At 37.5% G+C, this 26,985-nt stretch overlaps 1 protein-coding gene across 3 annotated transcripts; it reads left to right on the top strand.

Annotated features, from left to right (window-relative positions):
• The first annotated feature begins 203 nt into the window (after nt 1-203).
• LOC140777557 (phospholipid-transporting ATPase 1-like) lies at nt 204-25,284 on the top strand. 3 transcript variants are annotated; one of them, XM_073121748.1, is made up of 9 exons: nt 204-492; nt 1,155-3,002; nt 7,639-7,972; nt 8,147-9,014; nt 9,221-9,344; nt 11,382-11,601; nt 12,685-13,143; nt 13,230-13,530; nt 24,707-25,284. In XM_073121748.1, exons 2-8 carry the CDS (start codon nt 1,577-1,579, stop codon nt 13,429-13,431), a joined length of 3,633 nt encoding a protein of 1,210 aa, XP_072977849.1. In that variant the 5' UTR covers nt 204-492; nt 1,155-1,576; the 3' UTR covers nt 13,432-13,530; nt 24,707-25,284. The 3 variants fall into 3 exon arrangements, with proteins under 3 accessions (XP_072977849.1, XP_072977850.1, XP_072977851.1); XM_073121749.1 differs by having other exon boundaries at nt 24,711-25,284; XM_073121750.1 differs by having other exon boundaries at nt 8,150-9,014.
• Nucleotides 25,285-26,985: the final 1,701 nt, after the last annotated feature.

The following is a 26,985-nucleotide window of genomic DNA, read 5'->3' on the forward strand; positions in this document are numbered from 1 at the left end:
CGATTTACTTTATATTAAAGAGTATTCATCATTATTCTTTTTTAAAAAGAAACCTTTACACCTTGTTGTGACGTGGCAAAATTAAAATTAGTCACGAGAAATTTCTCTAAACGAAGTCTTGGGTCCAGCGACTCCTGTCAAGATACATTTACGGAATACAGCACGTACACCGTATAAATCCTGGTAGGAGCCAAGAGAGATCCGCGCTCCTCCACCCGTTTCCCTTCCCCCACCCCCCTCGCTCTCTCTCTTTCTCTCTCTCCGATCTCGCCTCTGTTGCGTAGCGAGAAAGAGGGGAACCGAAAAGAACAGCCTCTCGTTCTCCAAAGCCCCTACGATCTGAGTCAGAAGATCCAATACAATCTCAGCCTCGCCCTCGAATCCAAAAGATCTGGTCTTTTGGCTGCAAGGAAAGGCTCGATCTGCGAGATTTGGCATCAAATTCGGCGCCTGTCGGTGATTCTGAGGTCTTTCAGTGCTCAATCCCTTGAGGTAGGCAGATTTGGATCTTTGATATTGTTTTCGATCCAATGCTGCTTTCATTGCTCGTGTCTTGGGTGTGTTTTCGGTACATTATTGGTTTTATTAGATGAACAAAGGTGAATTGTTGAATAGTTTAGGGTCCCTAATGACGGGTTTGATGCGGTTGTAGACTTGCTTTATACTCCTTTTCTGATTCCGGGAATTGAATGGAATTTTTCGAGTTAGCTACGGAAGGTCGTCATGATACTGTTCGTGAAGATTTTGTGAAATTTTACTGCTTTAATCTGTACTTGTGTTTTTTGTACAGAAAGCACCTAACTTTTTTGGAATAAAACCTACCTCTTGGGTAATTCGAGGAAAGGTGGGACAGGGACTTCTAGTCTAAACTAGAAAATATTTGAAGTCATGTTAAAAGAGAAAACGATACACTGGTTTTTCATTATTCATTTGACGGTATGCTTTTCCAATTTTGTATCATTTTGATGACTGGAGTTTTTTCTTGACTGTGCTTCACATTATTTGTTCAATTATCACAATTTTGGAAGGTATAAGATATCATTGGTAAAGCAAGAGAATAGATGTTCTTTTATTTGTCAGATACTGTTGCTGAAGTTGTGGCAGTTTTAGATGGACTACAATATCTGAACCTTCTCGTCCTGATTTTTTTCAAGGTCGAAAAGGCACATACCATTTTGTGGAACTGTCTTGATGGAATTTGGAGAAGCTTTAGGGCGTGGAGATTCTGCTTTCAAATGCATGGGATGGATGATTATGTACGACTTCGGGTCAGCCCTTGGTCTTGTCAGAGTTTTATGTTGAACTTCAACAACGGCCATCTCCAGTCTTGAAATATGGTTCTTCCACTTCCTTCACTTCTTCCACATTTAAGGGCTCTTGGAACTTCTCTCTGATTTTTGTGGATGGAAGAGAGGCCATTTCTCTTGAATATTACAATTGTTATTAGAGACATCTATATGACTCTAGTTTGAGCAAGACTATAGATCATATTCAGCGGGCAGATTAGCTGTTTCTTCAGCATTTTCTGCTGGAATGCTCATAAAAAGAAAAAAAGAAACTGCTGTATTGGGTTAGGATGGAGTTACAGCAATTTCCATCCTCCCATGAAATTTCTGTGGCTATACCTGCCCAGGAGAAGCCAAACAAACCTCTGAGGATCCGCCATAAAAGTGTGCAGTTTGAAGACCCCTTTACCTCTGAGGACGATCCTAGATTGATATGCATAAATGATCCAAGAAGAACAAATGACAAATACGAGTTCACAGGCAACGAGATACGAACTAGTAAATACACCGTAATAACTTTCCTACCCAAAAACTTATTCATCCAATTTCACCGACTAGCTTACCTGTATTTCTTGGCCATTGCTGCTTTAAATCAGCTTCCTCCTTTAGCTGTATTTGGGAGAACCGTCTCTCTTTTCCCCCTCCTCTTTGTGCTTTTTGTGACTGCTATTAAAGATGGCTATGAGGATTGGCGGAGGCACAGATCTGATAGGAAGGAAAACAACCGGGAGGCACTTGTTATGCAATCTGGTGAATTTCGGACAAAGAAGTGGAAAAGTATATGTGCTGGAGAGGTTGTAAAAATCCATTCCGATGAAATGATCCCTTGTGACATAGTCCTTTTAGGAACTAGTGATCCGAATGGAATAGCATATATTCAAACAATGAATTTAGATGGTGAGTCAAACCTAAAGACAAGATATGCTCGGCAGGAAACTACTTCCATGGCCTGCGAAGAAGGCACCTTTTCAGGGTTGATCAAATGTGAGCAACCAAACAGGAACATTTATGAATTTACAGCCACTATGGAGTTCAATGGTCAGAGGATACCACTTGGTCAATCAAACATTATTTTACGTGGCTGCCAGCTCAAAAACACTGATTGGGTTATTGGCGTCGTGGTTTATGCTGGTCAGGAGACAAAGGCAATGATGAACAGTACTGCATCACCTTCCAAAAGAAGCAAGCTGGAAAGCTACATGAACAGGGAGACCCTTTGGTTATCTGTTTTTCTCTTTGTTATGTGTGCAGTTGTGGCTACTGGTATGGGTCTATGGCTTAAAAGTCACATGCATCAGCTTGACACCCTCCCTTACTACAGGAGAAAATTCTTCACACGTGGGCGAGATAATGGAAAAGATTACAAGTTCTATGACATTCCTATGGAGATATTTTTCTCATTTTTGAGCTCTGTTATCATCTTCCAAATAATGATACCTATATCTCTGTACATCACCATGGAACTAGTTCGATTGGGGCAGTCATACTTTATGATTGAGGATAGACGGATGTATGACAGCAGTTCAGACTCAAGATTTCAATGCAGATCTCTGAACATTAATGAGGATTTGGGTCAGATAAGATACGTATTTTCAGATAAGACGGGCACACTGACTGAGAATAAAATGGAATTCCAGAGGGCCAGTGTTTATGGAAAAGATTATGGTAACCCCTTGAATGTCATTAGTCATTCATTGTGCCAAACAAACACTCAAGGCAAGGTTACTTTTTCTGCCTTTTCTCAGTCATCTTCTCCCTTGAATTATTGTGTCCTATCGGTAGCCATACTTTCTTTTATTCTGATAACCATGTGGAAATGTGGTTGCCTATCTGTCTATCTCAACTGTTTCATTATGATACATTGATTTTCACTTCTGCTTTACATAATTGATTAATTCTGACACGTTTACATTTTGCAAGATGGGTGATAATGATGTAGCACAGATAGAGTTGAATTGCGTTTAGTGCATATGTGTAAGGATCTTTTAATCAGGGATAGGCTTCCTATTGGCGCACATTGTGCCGATTGATGGTCGACATAGTATGTCATTCGTTCCTACTGAAGTAAAGGCTGAGTAGTCTCTCATGGCCACCAAAATCTTATTTCTCTCGACTATCACTCCTTCTGAGTTGCTGAAAAAGCATTTATCTAGCCGATTTAGATAATTAGGTCATAAGACGGCTTTTTTGATCAAACTTCTACTTGCTAGTGGCATGCCCATGCTGATGGTCTACATGGTAAGGCATTTTGTCATCCTATGACTAGAAAAGTGCTAGGTAGCCTCATTACACCTGTTGATCTTCATTCCTATTGTGAATTCCCAATCACCAAATGCAGTTTGAGGGAGGCAAAGAGAGAGGAGTAGGGAAAGAGAGTTGTATGACAAGCATAGGCAGCATGGTACCTAGTAGGTTGAGGCTTGTTAAATGTAGGCAGTTGAGGTGTGGCAGACGCTAGGGTTTGGATGATCCACTAAGCAGATAATTAGATGCACCCAAGAAGAGTATATGGACTGACATCCATGATACTTTTCTTCTTGTGCCACTAATATGGCGACATGATAAGAGTTGATTGGTACACATGCTGATTGGCATGAGAATCTATGTTTCCGGTTACAGTTTCTTATTTGAACATTAGCTAATATTTCAAAATTATGCTTGAAATTTAGAAAAGAATCACATTATTACTAACAAAAAGTACTTGTGTAGTTTTAAATAGGTTCTTATCTTATCATTGTTGCATATTTAATTTACCCATTTTGTCATTTGTCAACTTTATTTTTCTTATAACCTACATAGATTTGTCATCATATATTATGGGACTTGCTATATTCACCTTTTTTGTGCCTTTTGTTGTCAAGAAACAAGGTTAAAGTCCTATAATTTTTACTTTACGCTGTTCTATGATAATTTTATTATCTCGTCTTTTGTGAAAGGTAGGCATACGCCCCATAGAAATTGTCTGCCTGAGACTGTCCCTTGGCCCGTAGGTCTTGACATAAGGTTAGAATTCTAGTTCTTCTAGAGTGGTATCTTCACTGATGGCTCACGCCGCCCCCCCCCCCCCGAAAGGGGGCCTTCTTCGCCTTCCACCTAAGCTGCGCAGGAAAGGCCCACCCTTCTTCGCCTTTCACCTAAGTTGCGCAGGAAAGGCCTAAAGCCAATCCCGGGGAATAGTAAAGCTTCATAGGGTCTTTCTGTCCAGGTGCAGGTAGTCTGCATCTTCACTGACATGTCTATGTCACCAAGTCTCTCTTTGAGATAGTGCCCAGATCATTACGCCTTTACCTACATTCCACAAAATTGTGGACCACAAATAGGATGTTCGATGTTTCCATGTCTGTAGATCTCATATATACTAAACTTGGTGCTAAGCTGCATATAATAAGGCATTATTATGTTGTACAATACTTTGCATCTCTTCTTTTTAGTTCTTTATGTGTTGATTAGTAAATATTGAGAAATTGTGCTTAGGATCTACAAAAGAATCTCAGTATCTAGTGACAACTTCTAGCCTGATTTGATATAGGTTCCCATGCTGTAGTTGCTGGATGCCCGTTTCCTCGCATTGTAGTATGATATATGTTGTTGGGCATAGCCTGATTTGATATGGGTTCCCTTGCTATGTGCATTCTGTTATTTTTGTGATAACCAACAGGTTGTGATCCTATAACATTCAGCAATGACCTGTTCTATTTAATTATTTTTGATACATTTTGACTTTGCCTCTTTGATATAAATGGTCTTCGAGATTTCATTTTCACTAAACTTGGTGCTAAGCTGAGGGTATTAGGGATATTTATGTTATAAAATGGTTTATCATTTGCTTTTGCAATCCCATTTAGGTGCTTCTAGTGATGGTTCTTTATGTTTTATATCATAAAGTTTGTTACGTTGTCATGTTAATGTGCTCAAATGTTCACACTATTATAGAAAAGTGGTTAGAAAGTGCCCGACATGGATGCTTCAAAAAATTTGCTTCTTTGTAACTATACATACTACCTAAACGCTAGCATTACATATGATGTCCTACATAAAATTTTTTAAATTTCGAATTAACTATAGATGTTCACAGATTAAGACATTCTAAGTTTCTAATTGCTTAATATCAAACCAAGGTTTTGAAACTCGGGATTGGTCGCCCAAAAAAATGATATGTATCGATTGTATTGGACACCCATATTAGATTGGACCTATTTTTTATTATGTAAAATTCTAAATATTATTTAAAAATGCATGAAATTTTTTAAATATTTAGAGAAAGTGATAAAAAATAAGAAAATAAATATTACCCACATATGAAGTCTAAAATTAAAAAAATACTCATTCAAAATCGTGACGAATTTTGAACTAGATCAATAAATTTCTATGCTCATAAATTAGTGTTGCAAAATAAAATAAGGAGAGATCTCAATCTCTCTTTATTATTGTAATGTAACAGTAAGAAATGTGGAGTTATAAAGTGAGTGAGAAAGAGAGAGAAAAGAGAAATAGAAAAAAAATAAAAGAAAAAGTTGAAAAACATTTACTCGAATTCATCAAGTATGGAGTCGCCAGAAGAGCTCGTTGGATCGGCTGTTGGATGAGCTCGGTGAAGTATGAGGAGTGGGAGGAGAGCGTGTGAGAGAAATAGAGAGTAAAAGTTAAAAATTTAAAAGAAGATAGCTGAAGACATCAATTACTGATAGTTCCCAAGTCGGATCTATTTAGATCCGACCTAAATCTTTAAAACAAACCTGTTTGAAGTTTTCAACTAGTTTTAGCCGAGTTATTGGCCAATCCCAAACTGAAACCAGTAAGTAGATTGGTTTCGAGTTAGGATGCCAATCCCATGTTTCAGCTGATCCGTCTCGGGATCGGCCAAAACTGGGATCCATGGTAGAAATATAAGTCGTTATGCATATGGTTTTCATACATTATACTTTAAGTTCATATAATATTTTGTGGTTATTAATTTTTAAATTCCCTTTGACTTCTGGATGCCAGCCTATCCTCCTCCCTAGTGCCTGACACCAAAGGCTTTCTGTCCACCTATCTAATTCATGCTACACATAAGCTATATACCAATGATGGTTGTGCCGACCAGGCACTCTCTCCATCTCTTTTTCTCTCCCTCTGGCTGGCAGTGGAGTCTCTTTTCTCATGACACGATCAGCAAGTGCCACGACATGACCATCATTGCTATATACTATAGGTTCTCATGCCTTCACTTCCTAAAATTGTCAGATCTAATTCCTTTAATTTTGTTTTCTATGCTCTTAACTTGATAAAAAGTATTACTGTTGGACATGTATCACTTGGGACAAAGAAGTTTTTTTAAAATAGCTTGATAGATTTTTAACTAGTATACTCAAAATATGTATGTGCCGGTGTAAGCTGTTAATTTATACACTGATTAATTGGTCAAGTTACTCTATAATTATTTGCCTCATTTTTTTCAGTTTTTGTTGAATAAACATAATAAGTTATAGGGCGGAACGAGAAAAAAAGCTCTACGATCTATTACTCAATAGTCTTCATAAGTTGCAGATGTTGAAAATTTTGAACCTTGTATTACTTAGCAAAAGGACAATAGTTCAGGCACATCATATCTGATCACTGTATTTGCAGTGGTCATAGTTATTTTTAATTGTAAATTTGTAATGTTCATCAGTATTGTTCCTTATAAGCTTCTTGGGGCTATATTCCCTCGAGAGGCTGAGACCATGTAGTACATCGGTACTAAGGAGTGATTTTACACAAATAGAAGGTTCCTTAGGAGGATGGTAAGGACAAAAACTACATTGGGGAATTAGTGCGAAGGAATATGATAGTTCTTGATTTCAACATGAACCAACACAAGTAGAGATGAATAGAGAAAAAGGATCTATAAATTCCACCCCAAATAGTTGAACTAAAGGCTTGATTATTGTTGTTGTTCTATTTGTTGCAAGCTGCTCACCAAAAGTACAACTGTTACTAGTATTGTATGTGAAAAGACCTACAATTTTCTGCCACGATCGTAGGTGTATGACTTTTGTTAATGTTATAACTTTCTTTTCTCACGAACATTGTTGTGGTATCTTTGCTCAAACCTAATTGTGATATGTTGTGCCTTCCATACTATATTTCTGATTGAAATATTATCAGTTGTTGTCTTAGATGGCCATTGGTCCATCAAAGATGGTAAGTATCCTTTGAGTAAATTTGTTAATTGATGATAATAAAATAGGGGAATGTCAATAAAAATAAATAATCAGCTCCTTTAGCGAGTGTTACTAGATGGAACAAAATGCTCGGCTGTTGCTCATCAACTGGGTTATTCGTTTATTCCGTACTTTGTGATGACCTTACCTTCTGTTTGGTTATACAGAAGCATTGGGAGGTCAGAGAAGCAAGCTTAAGTCAGAAATGAATGTTGACCCAGAACTTGTGGCTCTATTGCACAGAGATTTGGTCGAAGATGAAAGAATTGCTGCACATGAATTTTTTCTTACTTTGGCAGCCTGCAACACCGTCATTCCAATGACTTCACGGTGTTCATCTCCCGGTTCAGCCAATGAAGTACATGAAGTAGAAGCAATAGATTATCAAGGTGAGTCTCCTGATGAGCAAGCTCTTGTAACTGCAGCTTCAGCTTATGGGTACACTCTTGTTGAACGGACAACTGGTCACATTGTTATTGATGTCAACGGGGAGAAGATAAGGTAGAGTTCTCACTTGTTTTACATATATGCTGATTAGTTTTTCTTTCCAGTAAACTTCCGTTTTATGAACAGAGAATGAGACCATTTTGGATTTCTGATACTGGTTATTTTTCTTGTTATTTAAAATTTTTTCAACCTGCATCAGCTTATTTTACTGATGGTTTCACTATAAAGCAGGTTGGATGTTCTTGGTCTCCATGAATTTGATAGTGTGAGGAAAAGAATGTCTGTGGTGATAAGGTTTCCTAACAATTCTGTGAAGGTTCTTGTGAAGGGTGCTGATAGTTCAATGCTTAGTATTCTGGACATAAAGAGTGATAGCAGATTTGTAAATTCATTGGCTGCTAAAATAAGGCATGCAACAGAAAACCATTTGAGTAATTACTCATCACAAGGTTTACGAACCCTGGTAATTGCTTCAAGGGATCTGAATGATGCTCAATTCAGGGAATGGCAGGAGAAGTATGAAGAAGCTAGCACTTCAATTACTGAGAGATCAGCAAAGCTCCGGCAAGCAGCAGCTCTGGTTGAGTGCAATCTAAATCTTCTTGGGGCTACTGCAATAGAGGATAAATTGCAGGATGGCGTTCCTGAAGCTATTGAAGCCCTTCGGCAAGCAGGAATGAAGGTTTGGGTTCTCACAGGAGATAAGCAAGAGACTGCAATATCAATTGGTCTCTCATGTCGACTCCTAACCCAAAGCATGAATCAGATTATTATAAATGGCACTTCAGAGGATGAGTGCAGGCGTCTTCTGATTGATGCTAAAGCCAAATACGGAATAAAATCTGCAGATAGCAGAAATGGAATCATGAAGCTGAAGACGAGCTCAGCCTGTGAATTTCTTAACATTCCAAAATCAAGGACACGTACTAGTTTAATACCTGATAATGGACCACAAAACCTCAACTATGCTGGTGCTGCCACTGATATTTCAGAGTTTTGTGGAGAGAAAGGGTTAGGTTTGATTGATAACTCATTAGCCCTCATAATCGACGGGAACAGCCTTGTCTACATATTAGAGAAAGATCTGGAGTCAGAGGTATGAAATCTATTTCCTTCTTCTAAATTTATTGGATATGAATGATTTCAAGATTTTGAGGGCATGAAAGCCTTTTTTAGTCCAGCATTAGCTGAGTTGATTATTGAATGTCTGGTTACCTTTGCAATTAAATAGGGGTACTTTACATATTAAGTTGTCTTTTGCCTTTCCAATCATATGGACTTAAAACTTCCTTGTTTCTGCAGCTATTTGATTTGGCAACTTCCTGCGCAGTTGTGCTATGCTGTCGCGTTGCTCCTCTTCAAAAGGCTGGAATAGTTGACTTAATCAAAAGCGGAACGAATGACATGACTCTGGCAATCGGTGACGGTGAGATTTTAATTCAAACTATTTCCTTGTTTTACTTGAAAATTATGTGCAAGCTCAGTTGACCACAAGCTGCTGGTTATGTATTTTTTTTCAAGAATTATGATGCTCGCAGCATGGACCTTTTTGGGTGGCCGGCACTGCCTGGGCTGTGCTGCATGGAACAGCAATGGCTCTAAGGTGATCCACCACATTTGTATCTCCTCTAGGCAATGGTGGATCCAAAGTGGTCATGCCATAGCGTGCCAATCACCGGACGGCACAACACGAGCTGCGACGCTTGTCGGCCGTGCCACGAGAGGGAGAGAAAAAGAGGAGGGAGACTACTCACCTTCACTCTTTGATCTCGCTGTCGCCGCTCGTTGCCGCCCATAGTTTGCTTGCCGGAGGTCATTAGATGCAAGCGGTGCCTCCATTGACGACCTCCGGCACGCGAACAATGGGTGACGAGTTCGATGACGACATCAACAATGAGCGAGTTGCTGCTAGGTGGGGTGCCGTGCGGCACCCCTTGTGCCACTTGCCGGTAGCTACCAGCATGCCCGTGCTGGTCGGCACGGCCACCGTTGGGTGGATCACCTATTGGAGGTGCAACATTCCATGGATTTGCTTGTCATTTATGATTTGTGCTGGTATTATGCCCACCATTTCATAAAGATGATTAGACTTATCTTTTTATCCTATAAACCAACGCATGAAAGATTGGAGAGTTGTTTCAGACTCAGTTATATGATGTTAAGGATGTCAAATAACAGAGCTTTTTTGCTTTATCTTGAGAAACAGATTCCTTATCTTGTCTAGTATTAAATACAAAAAGTGAAAAATACTAAAAGATAAAGTGGATACTGAATAACAATAACTGTAAAAGGAATAATGGGAGTATATGTTCATTTTATATACTCACATATTGTTTCTATTGTCTGTTATCATCTCTAGAATATTCCAGAAAATTCTATTCTCATAGGAGAGAAGAGACCACAGTTATGAATTCTAAAATTTAGTTCTTTTTTGAGTCATCACAGACACTGCCTTATTTTACATCTCTGTTTAAGTATATGAAAAGTTCACCTACATAACTGTAACTTATGTCTCTCTTTTTGTGTGATGTCAGTCAGTCCAGGAAATATCTCCCTTCATTAATCTGAGACCCAAGGAAATATTTGCTGTGTTTTTCCTTTCATTTTTTTAGACATGAATCAAGGAAATTCACTTAAGCAAAGTGTATCTTATTTCAAGGATTCCAAGACTTCATGCTTCTTTTGTCATCTTCTGAAGCCTTTGCTGGTTAATGCAAGTCTCCCATTTGACCAATAACCCTCTTTCCATCTACACTCTCTCTACCTGAATTTATTGTAAACCTTTTAATTCAGATAGGTTCCTCTTTCAACAGAGAAGCATAAAGATCTGATAACATTGTGCATACCTTTGAAACAACAAACATGTTGCCTGCATCAAATAATCACCCTCATTTCCATTACATACATACATATATGTATGTATATATATATGTACGCATATATATATATATATATATATATATATATATATATATATATTCTAGTTTGTAGTATATGAATTTTCTTTTAAAATAGGTAAGCTTGCGAGTCGCGAGCATGGATTTCTGTAAGCTTGATTATCTTGGTCCTGTAATCAAAAGGTTGATCGTTTGGTTTTCTAATAGAGTTGCTTGAAATATGATTGACTTTGAGTGTGCCTTTCATTTTGTTAGTCCTATCTGTTACCACTTGAGGGCATCGCGTAATGTCATGGTACTTAATATGACAAATAAGATTTGCTCCTTGCATCAAGAGGTTATGATTTCAGAGGTCTTGGAAAAAAAACTTCTCAGAGAGGTTATGACTGTTTATATCTTTTTACCAAAGACCTTGCTTAGGCGAAAGCTTCATGCATTAGGACACTCTTTTCTTTTTAAAAAAATATTGGTTAACGCTTATATACTTTATCTCTCACAACTATCTAAAATCTGTTACTAAAGGGAATGAGCTTATCCCTTTGACTTCAATCCTTTTTCCTGCACAGGGGCAAATGATGTTTCCATGATCCAGATGGCAGATGTTGGTGTTGGGATATCTGGTCAAGAAGGTCGTCAAGCAGTGATGGCATCAGATTTTGCTATGGGACAATTCCGTTTTTTGAAGAGATTGCTTCTTGTACATGGACACTGGAATTATCAGCGTGTTGGCTATTTGGTTTTGTACAACTTCTACCGGAATGCTGTATTTGTATTAATGCTGTTCTGGTATGTACATCAACATTCAATATCGACTTGATAGTGCTATCTTGATTTTTGTTTATGGTTACATTATACATATCTCACTAATTCAAGGACTGGATATGTGCATTATTTCAGGGTGTATTTTTTATAATTCACTTAAGTAGTTTAAACTTTTAATATGCATATCTCTTTTGCCTTTCCTTAATCATGTTGATGCTTGATTACTAAGATGCCATATAACAGAAGAATTAATGAAAAATGAAGTCCACCGTTTGCTGTTTAGGGAACGTTGAACCAGAGAGAGCAAGAGATTTACTACAGGAGATCTTATTATTCATCAAGAAAGTTTGAAGGAATTGAACACTAGAAGTTCTAATGGATTCCTTTTATTTTCTTCCAATTTCCAGAGTTCCATGGAACTGGATGCTAGAAGTTATAAGAAAGGGATTCCTTTTATATGCATATCTAGTTTGCCGTGTTCAAAGGTCTATGAATCTAATCTTTGAAATGATTAATTGACCTGTTACTTGGAGCATATGTAAATTTACTCGGCTCAATTTGAAGCTCTCAAAATTTTCAAAATCATGAATTGCCTGAAATACAACTGCAGCTATTTCTTGGAAGGCGTTTGCTATTTGCTAATTGTTGAACAGTATAATGAGTTAGTGACTGCTAAGTGGATAACATTTACTGCATCTGGGTCCTTTACATTCAATCCTGTGAAGTGAATTAAAAGAGATCACATCTATGAACAGTTGTTGTATACACTGCTTCCCTTTTGAAGGCATCAATAGAGTTTTTTTTTTAATGTAATTTAACTTGTTTTATTCTTTCTTTTTGAGAAATACTTATGTTTTTTCTCTGACACTTAAATGTGATTGTTATTTACATTATTATACATATCCTTCTTTTTGGAGAAAGTCTTTCTTCTTTTTCTTCCTCACCATGTTTTAAATTCTAACTTCTAAGTGAAAGAAAATATACTTGTACAAAATAATGGTGCTTCTTTATTAGGTACAATAAACAATGGAGTTTCAACAATTATTGCTTTCTTAATTCTTAGGATGCTAAGTTTATTATAGTTATCATTTCAACATGGATATGCAGGTATATTTTATACACAGCATTTTCTGCCACTTCTGCTTTAACGGATTGGAGTAGTGTCTTCTATTCTGTCATCTATACATCAGTACCAACAATAGTGGTTGGTATTCTGGACAAGGACCTGGGTCATAAGACGCTCCTCCATTATCCAAAACTTTATGAAGCAGGGCATAGACAGGAGAGCTATAATATGAAACTTTTCTGGATCACAATGCTTGATACATTGTGGCAAAGTCTTGTTCTATTTTATGTTCCATTCTTCATTTACAGGAACAGTTCAGTTGACATATGGAGTATGGGAAGTTTGTGGACTATAGCAGTAGTTGTGCTTGTCAATGCTCACTTGGCAATGGATATCCAGCGTTGGGTATTGATTACCCATGTTGCAGTATGGGGTTCTATACTCATTACATTTATGTGCATGGTGATAATAGATTCCATTCCACTTTTCCCCAACTTCTGGTTAGTTTCCACTGATTTCTTCCTTTTTGGGTGCATGTTTCTATTCAACAGCTGTTTTAGTTATTGTGCTCTATTATATGTGGCAGGACAATATACAATCTAGCCACTACAATAACTTATTGGCTCAGCATTCTCCTTATAACAATTCTAGCATTGCTTCCTCGATTTCTTTACAAAGTGATCCATCAGATATATTGGCCTTCTGATATTCAAATAGCTAGGGAAGCTGAAATCCTGAGAAAGCTACCCAAGCAATTGGGGTTGACACCTGATGATGATGTCAGCTAACAGATTCAGTGTGCTTCAATTAACTTCACCAGGCTTAATAATTGGGACATTATATGACTTCAATTTTGACGTTGTTCAGTTGTCCCCTATAGTTTCTTGGTAAGTTGAAGTTAGCATTTTTGATTACCACTATCATTTGAGCATTTCTTTCTTTCCTTCTCCTTACGTAGTGTCATATTAAAATTATTAACAAATATCATCTTTTGAATTTCTCTTATAAATGTTAATTTTATGCTTGTTATCTCACTTTGACATTGTTTATGAATGCTTAATCTTACTCTTAGCTTAGAGCATAGGCTATACACAATATACTCACCGTGGTGCCTTATATGTGGGCACGACTTTATCCTATAACTGCCTTAGATGAAAAAGTACCGGATGCTAGCCGAGTAGCCATAGTTGAAATTTAGATGACACGTAGGTTAGCTTGCTTTTAGGTCCAAAAATCCTCAACCTGAATTTGAACCATCTTATTTAGGTTGGAATAAGAAGATCAATCCCAGTCAAGGGTGATAAACCCAACTCTGAACCATTCATAAGCGCTTTGGCTTGAAGTGACCCACACCTTGTTTGTTGCAATGACATAACTACGGAGTAATAAAGTTACAGAAGAATATATAATATTTCAAAGAAAGCAGTAGCGTAAATGCAAACTAAAAATTTTAAATGGAACATGGCAAATTAAAATTTTATGTTATTTACTTCAGGTACTCAAGTTTTTCGGCCACTAGCAAACAATCTTTGGTGTTTAAAATTAGCCATTCATTCTCCTTGAGAAACAGAAGAACAAGCTGTGATGCAAAAAGAGCTCTAATTTAATAGTTTTCAAGGTGGGCTTCTCTGGTCTGACAAACACCAAAATTGGTTTATTGATAACACCTAGTTCGTCTAACATCTCTCCAATTTTAGCCAGCCTTATATTTTACAGAAGTACTAACTTTCCAGTTTCCACTAAACTTATTCTGCCTGTGGCATATTGTTATATTTATAGTCAGATAATAAATTTAATAGTGACCGAAATTCTTCCTTGAACTTATCCTTTTCTTGTGTCCTTCGCGAAGATTTAGAAAGAAATTTAAGGAAGATTACTGGCAGGGTTTCTAGGTTAAGATGGTCTAATAAGACTGCCTTTATTAACCATGTAGGATTCATAAACAAGGAATTAACTCAAGGCCTAGTTGGCCACTTAAATTATAAGTCAAAAGATGTTTTTAAGGTTTCACAAAAAGTTTTGTTCCTCTAACTGGCGATTTATAACAGTTGGGGTCCTTGTAATACTACTGTATCTTCAAAGGAGGCAAACCCAGAATTGTAATAGAATATAAAGCAATCAACTTTGGTCTTCTGGAAATAGAATATTTGTTTTGTAAGGAACTTTAATCACACACACGTTTGCAGGTCCTTAATACAGATATCTAAATATACTAACTCATATGCTATAACATTATTCATATGCATATACTTATATGCACATGCACATACACATACATATGCACATGCATGTACACACACATATGCATATGCATAGACATAAATATTCACATACATCTAGATCTACATATATACATGAGTGTAATTGTGCCGAGCTCTAATCAGCTTGGTTCTAATCGTAGAATCAAGCTTGAATTGATATAATTTCAATTCAAGCCAATTTTGGGCTCGAACCTAAACGAGTTGATCAATAAGCAGATTCAAGCTTAAATCGAACCTGATCAAGCTTGAAATAAGGCCTACTTCAATAGTGAAGGTTATATCACACTAAAATTTAGAAAGAAAAATAATCTAACAAGTAGGTAAGTATTTGAACTAAAATCTCCATTCATTTGGAGAAGAGATGATGTGATAGAATTCAAAACGACAAGATGAGAGTCATCTGTATGGCTTATTCCTGCAACATATAGAAGAGACAGAAAATTCAATAATCTGTATCACTGTAGGCAAACAACTTGAACTATAAAAATATAGACATTACAAAAACATAAACTAATAGAAATCTCCATGCATTTGGAGAAGAGAAGATATTATCAGAATTCAGAATTACAATTCTACAAGATCTGAGTCCTCTATATGAAGCTTATTCTTGCACCATATAGAAGAGATAGAAAATTCATTAATCTGTATAAGTAATGCTAGAAACTTTCTAAATGAGCTTACCTAATGCAAAATTTGAAACTAATAAATTATAGTCACATGCCCTTCACTCCTTGCTAACATGCTCTGATACTCAACAGTCAACATTGCACTTAGGCAAATTTTAGAACATAAGTACATAATGCTGTCAACACAAATCCAAATTAAACATATATGACATCATTGCCAATGCAAATCTAAGTTCAATACAACCAAAAGTATGCAGTGAATTTTCAATAACATCAATTTCTCATGAAGCCACCTATTACAATAGTAAAACTTTTTTGTTAACTACAATGTATAAGAAAAATAGTGTAGACTCTAGAAGTTTCACAAAAAACATTCTCCATGATAAAGGAGTTACTCTACAAGTATAAAACAAGAGAGCAAGTATCAACTTTTAACTAGCGGATAACAGACTAATATTGATACACATATGTTAGTGCAATTAATTTGCAGGTTTGTTAACTTCGGAATCCAACTTCCTTAGCACACCAATGCCATTATCACGTCAGGATTCAAAGAATTACAAAAATCATTAAGAACCCTTACTCCTGCGCTAAAAGTAGACTCAGAGGAATAATAACTGAAATAGAAATGATATCACGTGCCATCTTTGAAATAGTAGGAAACTTTAAAATATTTAATTTCCACCACTTTCGAGCATCAAATTTGGTTATTGTTTTATCAGAATTAAGCATCAACATTTGCTCGTCCAAATAGATTATCTACTCAAATTTGATAGGTTGGCTTGATTTTGATGATTCATAAAAATAATTGAATGAGAGGAATCAAGTGGTAGTGTTGTATCATCTGGATTAAAGGCAGGAAGAAAAGGCACAACAAAGTTTCAACAATTCTACTTGATGATTTTTAAGTACATAAGTATTATAAATATCATGTAATACTTCTTTAACCTTCTGAATATTTTCTTCAGCCTCAAAATAAAATATATCTTAGGAAAATAATATTCTACAAGCTTCATTTTAAGACAGATTTAATATTATTGCTATTGTCATCAACATGTTGCAAACTCTTCAATATTTGTCAAATTTTATCTTTATCTCCGCGGTCATATTTCTCAAAAAGGGAACATCACTTTCAGATGCAATGTTCGGTGATTCTTTCACTTCCACACTTCAGACAAAAAAAGATTAGCTGTTGGATATGAACTTCCAGAAAATATGTTAGTGACATTATAAAATGTTTCAAGAAATATTCACACCATTTGGGCCTTTTTTAAATCATCTTCAGAAGGAAGCTTTTTATAATTTGCATCTTTGGTTCCATCCTATTGGAAAACATTTTTATAAACCAATGCATGTCCTAGTATAATGTAGATCGAGTTTCAACGAGTAGCAACATCTAAATCCAACCCTTTATAAGTAGAAATGGATAATAGCCTTGCAATTTCTTTGAATTTGTGAAGGCATAAAGGTAATTTTTTTGAATAAGTGACACTGCATATGGTGTTACCAATAACATTTTATCCCATCTTGAATAATTAAATTAACGATATTTGCACAACACCTAATATGAAAATGTGTCCCTTAAAGAATAATTTTCCTCTAGCTCTAAATTCTTCAAAATAGCTTTGACTGCAACATTACTAGAGGTGATATTATCCAAAGTGATACGTAATACCTTGCCTTCTATATCCCAACTAATCAAACATTCAATTATAGCATCTTCAATAGCAACAACAATGTGCAGAGATAAAAATTGATTCTACTAATATCTTTAAAAAGCTTTTTTAGCTCTTGCTTTTCAGTCTCATATACTTCAATGACAATTTCTAATTGTGTTTCTGGACACTCCCTTATTATGCGGATTTAGATATTTAAATTAAATATGGAACTAATTATGCTCCACCATACTAAAGGGATACTTATGTACCGTAATCATTTTGTGTATAATCTCCCTTATTAAATTTTGATTATACCCAATGCAAGTAACTTGTGATATTGCATTTCTGCAATAGAAACTCCACTACTAGTGGAAGCTGAAGGAAATGAAAGAATCATTTGTTTCTTAGCCAATAGTCCAATGCATTCTTTTGTGCCTCTTCAAATGTGCAGTGGTGCCTAATTTAGGCACATAATAGTTTGTTGAGCAATGCATACATTGAAATGTTTCTATCTACTCCCTTTTCCATCACTTTTACCTTCTTAAAAGACTGTCATACTTCAAATGTCTTTCTTCTGCTCCTTTCCTGTGTAACCTTATTGTTTTTCCCTTCAAATTGTACATCAACATTAGGTACATAATCACCTACTTGCATTCTACAGGCAGTTGAGAAGACAGTTGAGAATGCAACAACTCATGTGACATTCTACATGCATTAAAAAAAATAGCACACATTACTACCAAGTATGCATTCAGAAAAAAATATACATATAGTAAATTGAATATTTTATACATGCATTCAAATAAGAAACATTTATAAGGGAACTTAAACACCTCTAATATACTTCATTAGGTGATAAGATAAGGACTCAATATCTGTAATAATGCTTTTCACAAATAGCCCCACTATCCTATTAAACAATGACAATGGTTGGTCAAGATAAGGGATTATATTATATACGATCATTATTATTTACAAAACTATCTAAACCCACATTAAAATTAGTAACAGCCTAATCCTACCAACACCATCACGACTTCTCAAGCAAAGAAAGACTTGGTCTAGGGACTCAATCGATACCAGTTAACCCCGTCACCTTACCCTCTCTCATATACTCCCCAAACTTTGTTCCCTGAAAATAAAAGAAGAGGAAAAAGGGAATGGTGGAAGAAAGGTCGATCTCACCTTGAAGACATGAAGTAAGATAGTCGAACTATCGAGGGAAATCCAAACAGTAGCCAGTGGCGAGGGAGAACCATGAGAAATGATGGCTAATGGGTCGACCGTGACAATGGCAAGCTGGCTTGTGGACGAGATAGGGAGTGGAGTTGCGGAGCAATGGAGGTGGAGTGGCATGGTGGAGATTAGAGATGGGCATTGGGCTTTAAGTTTCTAAATTCAAGCCCTAGGGAGTAGCAAATAATATAGTATTATTTGGAGCCTTTTGATCTTGATCTAAAGGTTCATATTAATTGTATGTATTATATATTATTTAATATTAAATATTATACAATTATTTTGGAGCCTGATTGAGCCGAGCTTGATCAACCCGGCTCATGATCAAGTTTGGCTCAAAATTAATTTCGAGCTTGATTGAGCCTTAGTGAGTCGAATTCAAGCTGAGCTCAAGCCAGCTCCATCTATTTGTACATGCACATTTACATGTTCATTCACGTATACATGTATAAATTAAACCCACATGGGTATATACGTATAAATGTGTACATGTATTCCTATGTACAATTGAGCTTCAATTGGCTCTGCTCTTCTGGTAGTCTATGCAGATATGAAGACAAATCCTAAAGGGAACTTGTTTTGTACAATAAAATGTTAGTGTTTCCTTCTCAACTAGACTATTTACATTTCTAGAAGATTTTCCTTACAATAACTTGTTGTATGAGCCTTATGATGTGAACCGAGTTGTGCTCGATCTGAATCATGAACATTTCTGTGCATTTGCTAAATATTCTCTCGACGTTGAAAAATTACAAAATCGGTCGAAATAGCTTCGTGACTTTCCTATCTACGTCTTTGATGTTCAGCCCCTCAATAGATTCACAATCTATCTAGGTCAAACTTGGTCGAGAGACCAACAGTGGCGTTGGTGGTAGATGTGTTTGTGATTGCGGTTTAGACGGTAGGAATGGTGGATCAACTTGTAAATGGTGATAGAGATGGCATGGATATTTGATGCTAGTAGTGATGAATAGGTAGATTGATTCTTTAGTAGAGAAGATGAGGAAGAAGTAGGCTGGCACTACGGGACTAGGCGTATTGGCGTTTGAGAAGGGAGGAGAAGCTTCGGTCTTTGGTGTAAGGCATCAGCTTGGCTTGAGAGAACGTGAGCGAGGCTTGAGAGGACAAAATTAAGAGATAGAGGCAATGCAATATTCTTTAATTAGAGTTGCACTCCACATATATATATATATATAGAGAGAGAGAGAGAGTCTAACTCTAGACTAAATAATAGATAAATTAATGAACTTAACTAAACCAATCTCCTTATCTTTCTAGGATTAATTCTGCATTTCGCTGCAGATGGATCCCAAATATGAATAAACATTGAATATGAAAGTTCTAAATCATGACGTCATCGATTTTATCCAACTGGTTTAAATGTTTAATTCTCCATTTCGAGAAAATTTATTTTGAATATTTTTTGGAAACTGCGTGGAGCTTAATTACACTTAGCTAATTAAATAAATGCTAATTTACTAGGAGTTGATTAAATCACATAAGCTATAAGATAATATACTCGATCCATCAAGCCCAATATTCCTATTGATGTAATCCAATGTTACGAACCAGATATGGAATGATCCGTTCGTAAAAAAATTATAAAAATTTAAGTGGAGGTAGCCTCATGAGCTAGGATTCTAATGACTGATTTCACCTAAATCGGAGGTCAGGATGAAAAGATAAAAATAAAAAGGTGGAGATATGTTAGAGAGGGCAAAATAGTAAATATCCGACGTTGTGGCGGTCGTCTGAGGGTGGTGGTGGATGGCCGTATTATAGGGTGGCTGCCGGAGGAAGGAGGTGGCTAGGATTTGGAGGGTTGGGATGTTTCTACGGCTATGATCTACTCCTAGAAAAATAAAGCGATCTAATGGCTAGACAAAAGATAAGGACGAAAATAATAATTGGTTAAATTTAGATTTCTTCCAATGATAATTATCAACACATGTCTACCCCTATTTATAGGAGTAAAATTTCTAGCGGATCGGACCCACATGCGGATTATTCGATTTACTTGAAATTCAAAACAGAAAGATAAAGCTAAGTAACTAATTTGACTCGATTCGACTTGACTCGATTTAACCCATGTGGTCGAATCGTAACAATCCATCATGCTTCCGACACCTTGTCCTCAAGGTGACTAGTCTCTCATATCCTTGTACTTATACAACTTGTGCCAATCAGTGGATTTAGGTTCATCTTCCTCGAGTCCGCCTAGGAACATGACGTGGGCTTGCTGACGCTTGCATTTATGATCGAGGGTAAATCGGTCGTCACAGTAAAAACACAAGCCTTTTATTCGGCGTTCTTCCAAGTCGTTGGGCACAAAGCGGTGGTTGATCATCTGTCGATTAAGTTGAGCTATTGGTGTAGGCTGAGTCAGGGCAGATGCCGTCTCTAGTGGGCCGTGGGCTTGGGCCGCCTTTTTTCTCTCCTCGCGGATCTGGTTCAGTTGATGCAACTTGGACTCAATCAGAATAGCTAAGGAGAAAGCCTTGTCAGAAGTAGTGGGCCTCAAAGCCTTGACCTCAGCTTGAATGTCAGGCCTAAGCCCACTAATGAAGGTACTCTTCAGGGCCGAGTCAAACCAGTTAGTGACTCGGTTGCATATCCGCTCGAACTCCTCCCGGTAAGCTCGAACTGTTGTTGACTAAGTCAGCTTAGTCAATATGGCCTGAAAGTCCTCGTACTGGGTCGGACCGAATCGAGCACAATCGCATTAGCAAAGTTCTGCCAAGACTCCAATGGTTGAGACTGCTCAGCCGACTGGTACCACCTAATCGCCACGCCCTCCAAGTGAAATGAGGCTAGCCCGACCTTCTGGTGGTCGGGCGTGCCATGGTATGTGAAAAATTGCTCCTCTAGATAGGTCCAATCTAGCGGGTCTTCTTCAGAAAATTTTAGAAAATCAAGCTTGACGGTCCGAGCTTGGATCTCAAAATGTGGTCTGCCATCACGGGCGAAGTGACCTTGGGGTTGAGGTTGGTCTCGTGGGTCATAGGCCCACGGGTTTGGCTCATGTCGCCCCCGGGCTGCACGCGGGTTTAGCTCAGTCTAATGACGTGGGCCCACCAGTGCATTCCACCATTCATCCTCAGGCTCGTACTCGTGCTCGGGGTCTTGTTCATGGGTTCCAAACTGGTTCGCACGAGGTGGTTGAATCGGTCAGGGGTTGCCGACAGTTGACCCTTGGCTGGTCCTCGTGGCGGTGGAACGGCGGTGAGCGGCGGTGGAGGGCCAAACTCGAGCTCGAGCTCGAGCTAGTGCAGCGGAGGCCCTGGTGCGTCGTCGGCCGATACACCGGCCCTCGGCGGCTGCGGAAGGGACTAGTGGCCCCATTGTAGGGGAGCAGCGGCAGCAGAGCCACTCAACGGTCGCCTGCGGCTGCGGCGGCCACCACCGGCCGGCAGTTGGCCAGAGGAAGTCGGTTGTGGTCACTGGTGGGCGTGGGAGTGTCGGACCCGTGCCACCAGTAGCGCGAATTGCCGTTGCTGGCAGTCTTCCAACCGGTGCCAACGCGAACGGTGGTCGGGGCTCGGGTCCGGGGGTCCTATGGGAGGGACCAGACGTGACGGCGGGGGCCGGGAGCGGCTAGATGGCCGCCGGTGGGAGCTAGGGCTGAAAAAGGCTAGGGTTTTCAGCCCTAGCTCCCACCGCGGGTGGGGAAGACAACTCGGGGGCCGTCTCTGGTGGCTGCTCCGGCGCCGATGCGGCGACGGGCTTGGCTTGTAGGAATGGAAGGCGTTCCTCCACGACCAGAGGAAGGGTTCTTGCTGGCAGTTGGGTCTCCTCTTCATCTCCTTCATGATTTGAAGTTGGTGGCTGTGGTTGGGCTATTTCTGCCATGGCTAGCGATGTTGGCAGCACAGGTCGGTGGAGGACGGCTAGTAAGGCCTCCATCAAGGCCTAGATCGAGTCCTTGAGGGCGGTTAAGATCTCTTTCGACTTGACCGAAAATGCTTTAAAAAAAGCTTTTGCCCACGCTTGTCGCTCGTCTTTGACAGTTGCTGGGGTTGGAGGGGGTCCAGATCAACTCCTACAGGAACAGAAATGAGATCGTGGTCCTCCATGGTCGATCCCTCCTCGTTGGCCTTGGAACATGTGTTAACCATCTTCCGAGGAACATTAGCTCTGATATTAATGTTATGAACCAGATCTGGAACGATCTGTTTGTAAGAAAATTATGAAAATTTAGGTGGAGGTAGCCTCCTGAGTTAGGGTCTAATGGTTCTGGTTTCACATAAATCGGAGGTCGGGATGAAACGATAAAAATAAAAAGGTCGAGATAAGTCAGAGAGGGCAGAATGGTAAATATCCGACATTGTGGCGGTCGTCGGAGGGTGGTGGATGGCTTGTATTGTACGGTGGCTGCTGAGGTAGGAGGTGGCTAGGGTTTGGAGGGTTGGGATGTTTCTACGGCTATAATCTACTCCTAGAAAAATAAAGCGATCTAACGACTAGACAAAAGATAAGGACGAAAATAATAATTAGCTAAATTCATATTTCTTCCAATGATAATTATCAACACATATTCACCCCTATTTACAGGAGTAAAATTCCTAACGGATTGGATCCAAATACGGATTATTTGATTTATTTGAAATTCAAAATAGAAAGATAAAGTTAAGTAAATAATTTGACTCGACTCGACTTAACTCATGTGGTCGGATCGTAACATCCGACTTGACCTGGTTCACATCACTCTAATTGCAACTAAAAGTAGAAATAATTGAAGCAATTAGCCTTAGAGATTACTTGGCAAATATCTCAATATGATTTTCCTTGGCTAGGGATTCAACAGTCTTAGAGGGTTAATGTCAGAGTTGCCGTCCTGGTCATGTTTGAGTTATGCTCTAGTCAGCCCATTTGTTGGGAGAAGGCTTCAATAATGATAATGATTGTAATGTCAGTTTGTTGGCAGCATATGTTGATCCATGCCATGCAGTGTGTTAAATCTTGGCAATACATGAAAAGAGATCCCTATGGGGCCATTTTGACTAATTGGCAGCATGCTGCATGCCAAAAGCAAACTACACATTGCTTCAGTTAGTGACAATGATTAAAATAATGCTTTACCTTTTAACTTTTTGGTAGAAAACGACCAATTCAAAGATGTCCAATAAAAAATAATGAAAACAAGCATTCAAGATGAAAGATTATGATATAAAATTGGGGAAAATATAATTTACACCCTTTGGTTAGACCAAAATATAGAGTGCCTACTTGGACTTACGTTTGTTTCCCTTAACTCTCTTATAATTCAAACTTAAATATAACTATCTCACATATGTTAACATAAAGAATCCAAAATGTCCTTTTTATTTTATAGCTACTAATTTTAAAAATGATCCTTTTGTGAATATTAAATCTTAATCTTTCTATAATATAAAATGTAAAATGGTCATATGATTAGCAATTTTAATAGAAAATTATCTTTACTGTTAGTTTAATAGAAAAACTAATGATTCGCATAATAGGTTAAGTGACAAATAAAAGTTCAACAAAGCATTTTGGAAGTTGACCTAACTACATTTATTCCCCCCTATAAAATTATTATCATATAGAGGTGACTAAGAAACTTCTTTCAAGTTATCCTTGAGTACAACTGAATAATATATACTAAGTTCACAGGCATAGATTTTTTAAGTGCAAATTAAGGGCATTTGTATTATTATCAGATAGAGGTGACTAAGAAATTTCTTTCAAGTATCTTTGGGTACAAATGAATAATATATACTAAGTTCACAGGCATAGTCCTTTAAGTGCAAATTAAGGGCATCTGTGTGATAATTTTCTCTTGAAGGAATCAATAAGGAGAAATAAACTAATAAACTGTTATAAAGGTTAAGGAAATAAGAGGGAACATTTGATACCTTGTACTCTCTCTCAATCTCTTTAAAAGTTCAGAAAAGAGCTGACCTTTTTGTTCCTTTCTAGAATGTAGTAGAAAGGAACTGCATGGTGATCTAGTGGTGCAAACATTCAATCATGGTGGTTTGTCTTTATTATGTAGATTAATCTAACAGAGAAGTGAGGAAGTTCCTGAGTAGGTGGGGTTCTTTAATGTCTTTATCCCATTAATTGCTGGCAAAAATTTTTCTCTTGTCTATGTATCCTGCACGATTGCGTTGTATTTACTTATTGGAAAACATGTACGCAACTTTTTCTTAGTGGAAAGTACATATATATACGATAGTCTTGTCTGTGCATTCGTATGGAATTAAATGTGATTGAGAATATTGCTAATGCTTTCCCAATCTTTTGGAAACTTTTCCATAGGCAGGCAAGGCTAGAGCTATTGGTGCGCTTGTAATAAGAGAGCCCTATCTACGACGGAATGCCTCCAAGACATTTAGACTTGTGAATGCTGTGAATGTTGGTAATCACAGGACCATCTGTACAGATATGGAAGATGTAAACATGATGCAAAAATCTGCTGGAACAGTGGCGCAGTAGGAAGTTAGGGTACATAGTTGTGAGAAAATTACATGGTTTTCTTTTTTCCTCTTACATTTTCTTTTCCAATCTTTTGTATCATTGAGTAAAATGTATTCAAATTTCATCTGATAACGAGGTTAGTTCCTGCTGTGTGACCTTTTGCTATTTCTGGAACTTGGAAAATTTAGGTTGATAGTATTTTCCATAACCATTGTGCACATATCTTCTGTTGAGGAAGAGAAGCTACTTGGAGAAAGAATAGCAATTGTGTGCAGTTGCGTCTGTGAGTAAGTTACCGAGAGTATTTTGTACTTAAAGTGATGATCATGTAACTAAGCTTCATTTGTTCTTGGGTTTAATTGTTCCTTTAGATACAAAGATGATAATTTAAAGGGTGTCATCTTCCAGATTTCTATGTTCATGTCTAGATGTTATCTGCATATTGTTGCTTTTGACTTGTACGAGCATGAATTATGCGATATTGTTCGTGCCGACCAACATGGATGCACCACCTATTATTGCTTGTATGTTGTGGCCATATTTACTATGGCATCTTGGACTGGCGCTTGATCTTTTTGTTCGAGTCCAAGCTGCAATTAAAATTGTATAGTTCTCTATCGCGAACTGATCTTATAAGATTTTTGTCAGATACATCTCTCGGTTGATTTTTCTTTCCCTTGAGAATTGGGAACAGACAATTTAGAGGGTCTGCTGGTTTGATCATAAGAGCATTGGTCATGAGTCATGACCGTGTTTCTACTGGGATCTTACTTTTCTCTTAGTGAGAGCTTGCTGCATATTTCTTGTTTTGGACTTGCCCAGGTGCTTGTTTATTCTTTTGTTTTTTTGACACTTTCAGAGGCATTTGATGACATAATTTAAGATTGAATCCATCAGCACTAAGTATAATACAAAAACCCAACCAATGCTAAATTAAGATGTAATATGTTCTCTTTGACCATCTGCTTTGATGACCAATCCAGATTATCCACTCATCTACTGATTCTCATTAACAACGAAAAATTTGGTATGCAAACTTTTCAATCCTCAAGATTTTTTTTTTTTTTTTTGATGAGTTTCTTAACCCATACAACGATGCTACGTTATCTCTTCTGTTGGTATGCAAACTAGCTAGTTTGATTTTCTCTAAACTCATATCTTATATTTCAAGTTTGAGGACAACTTACTAATTGATTGGGTTTATATATGTCTCCTACTTTCAATTAAGCATGTCCAAAATAAGCTTTGAAGTTCTCTGTTCTAACCACTATGTAAAAAGCCTCAATGGCTTTCCTTCCTCACAACAAAATTGCTTCTTTTAACCGCTTTCATTGCCGCCATGTATTCTTCATTTATCCGATTAAGTTAAATAACTGATTAGATTAATTAAGATAGATGATATGATTATTCCAATCCCATCTTTATTATTAATTCTCGATTTAATTGAAAGGAGATTGACTCTTCTGATTTAGGCCCTATATAATTCAAATGCAGTCAAGTAACCCCTGTAGATTTTTTATGAGGCAGGGCAAAATTATCAAGATACTTAAACTATTAAAATAATAATAATAAAATTTTATATTATGATTAATGAAATAATACCTATTTGCTTAAAATATCACTAAAAACTATAGTTTTTCTTTTACATACAACATATATTTATATATTTTTTATTTTTTATTTTAACAGGGCTCACTATTTAATAATGAAAACTAACTTGTTGACAATAAGAGAATATCTTTTATAATATTTATTTCAAGTTAAATACATAATCATGCATAAATTACCGTTGAAATAATACCTAAATTTCTCTCGATCATCTCCATCAGATCCTATCCTTTTGTCTCATGTTATGCTCAAATTTTCTACACCTTAGATTAGAATCAAATCTATAAATTAATTTTGAAAAGCATATGTGAGGTGATGTGGGGTCGGGTGAGGAGGAATAGTATTCCACCGGGAAAGCACCTCACATGGACCTCTCGTGACCTCTATTATTTGATTCTTCTTTCACCTGATAATCGGATAGAAACTGTTGCGCAAATCTCCAATGGATGGAGTGCAGCAGAAGCAATCCCAATCACCTACAAATAAATCCAATGGAATAGTAACGGACAAAT

The sequence above is a fragment of the Typha angustifolia genome, chromosome 15 (assembly GCF_048772165.1).
Source record: "Typha angustifolia cultivar Huaian chromosome 15, ASM4877216v1, whole genome shotgun sequence".
Classification (NCBI taxonomy): Eukaryota; Viridiplantae; Streptophyta; class Magnoliopsida; order Poales; family Typhaceae; genus Typha; species Typha angustifolia.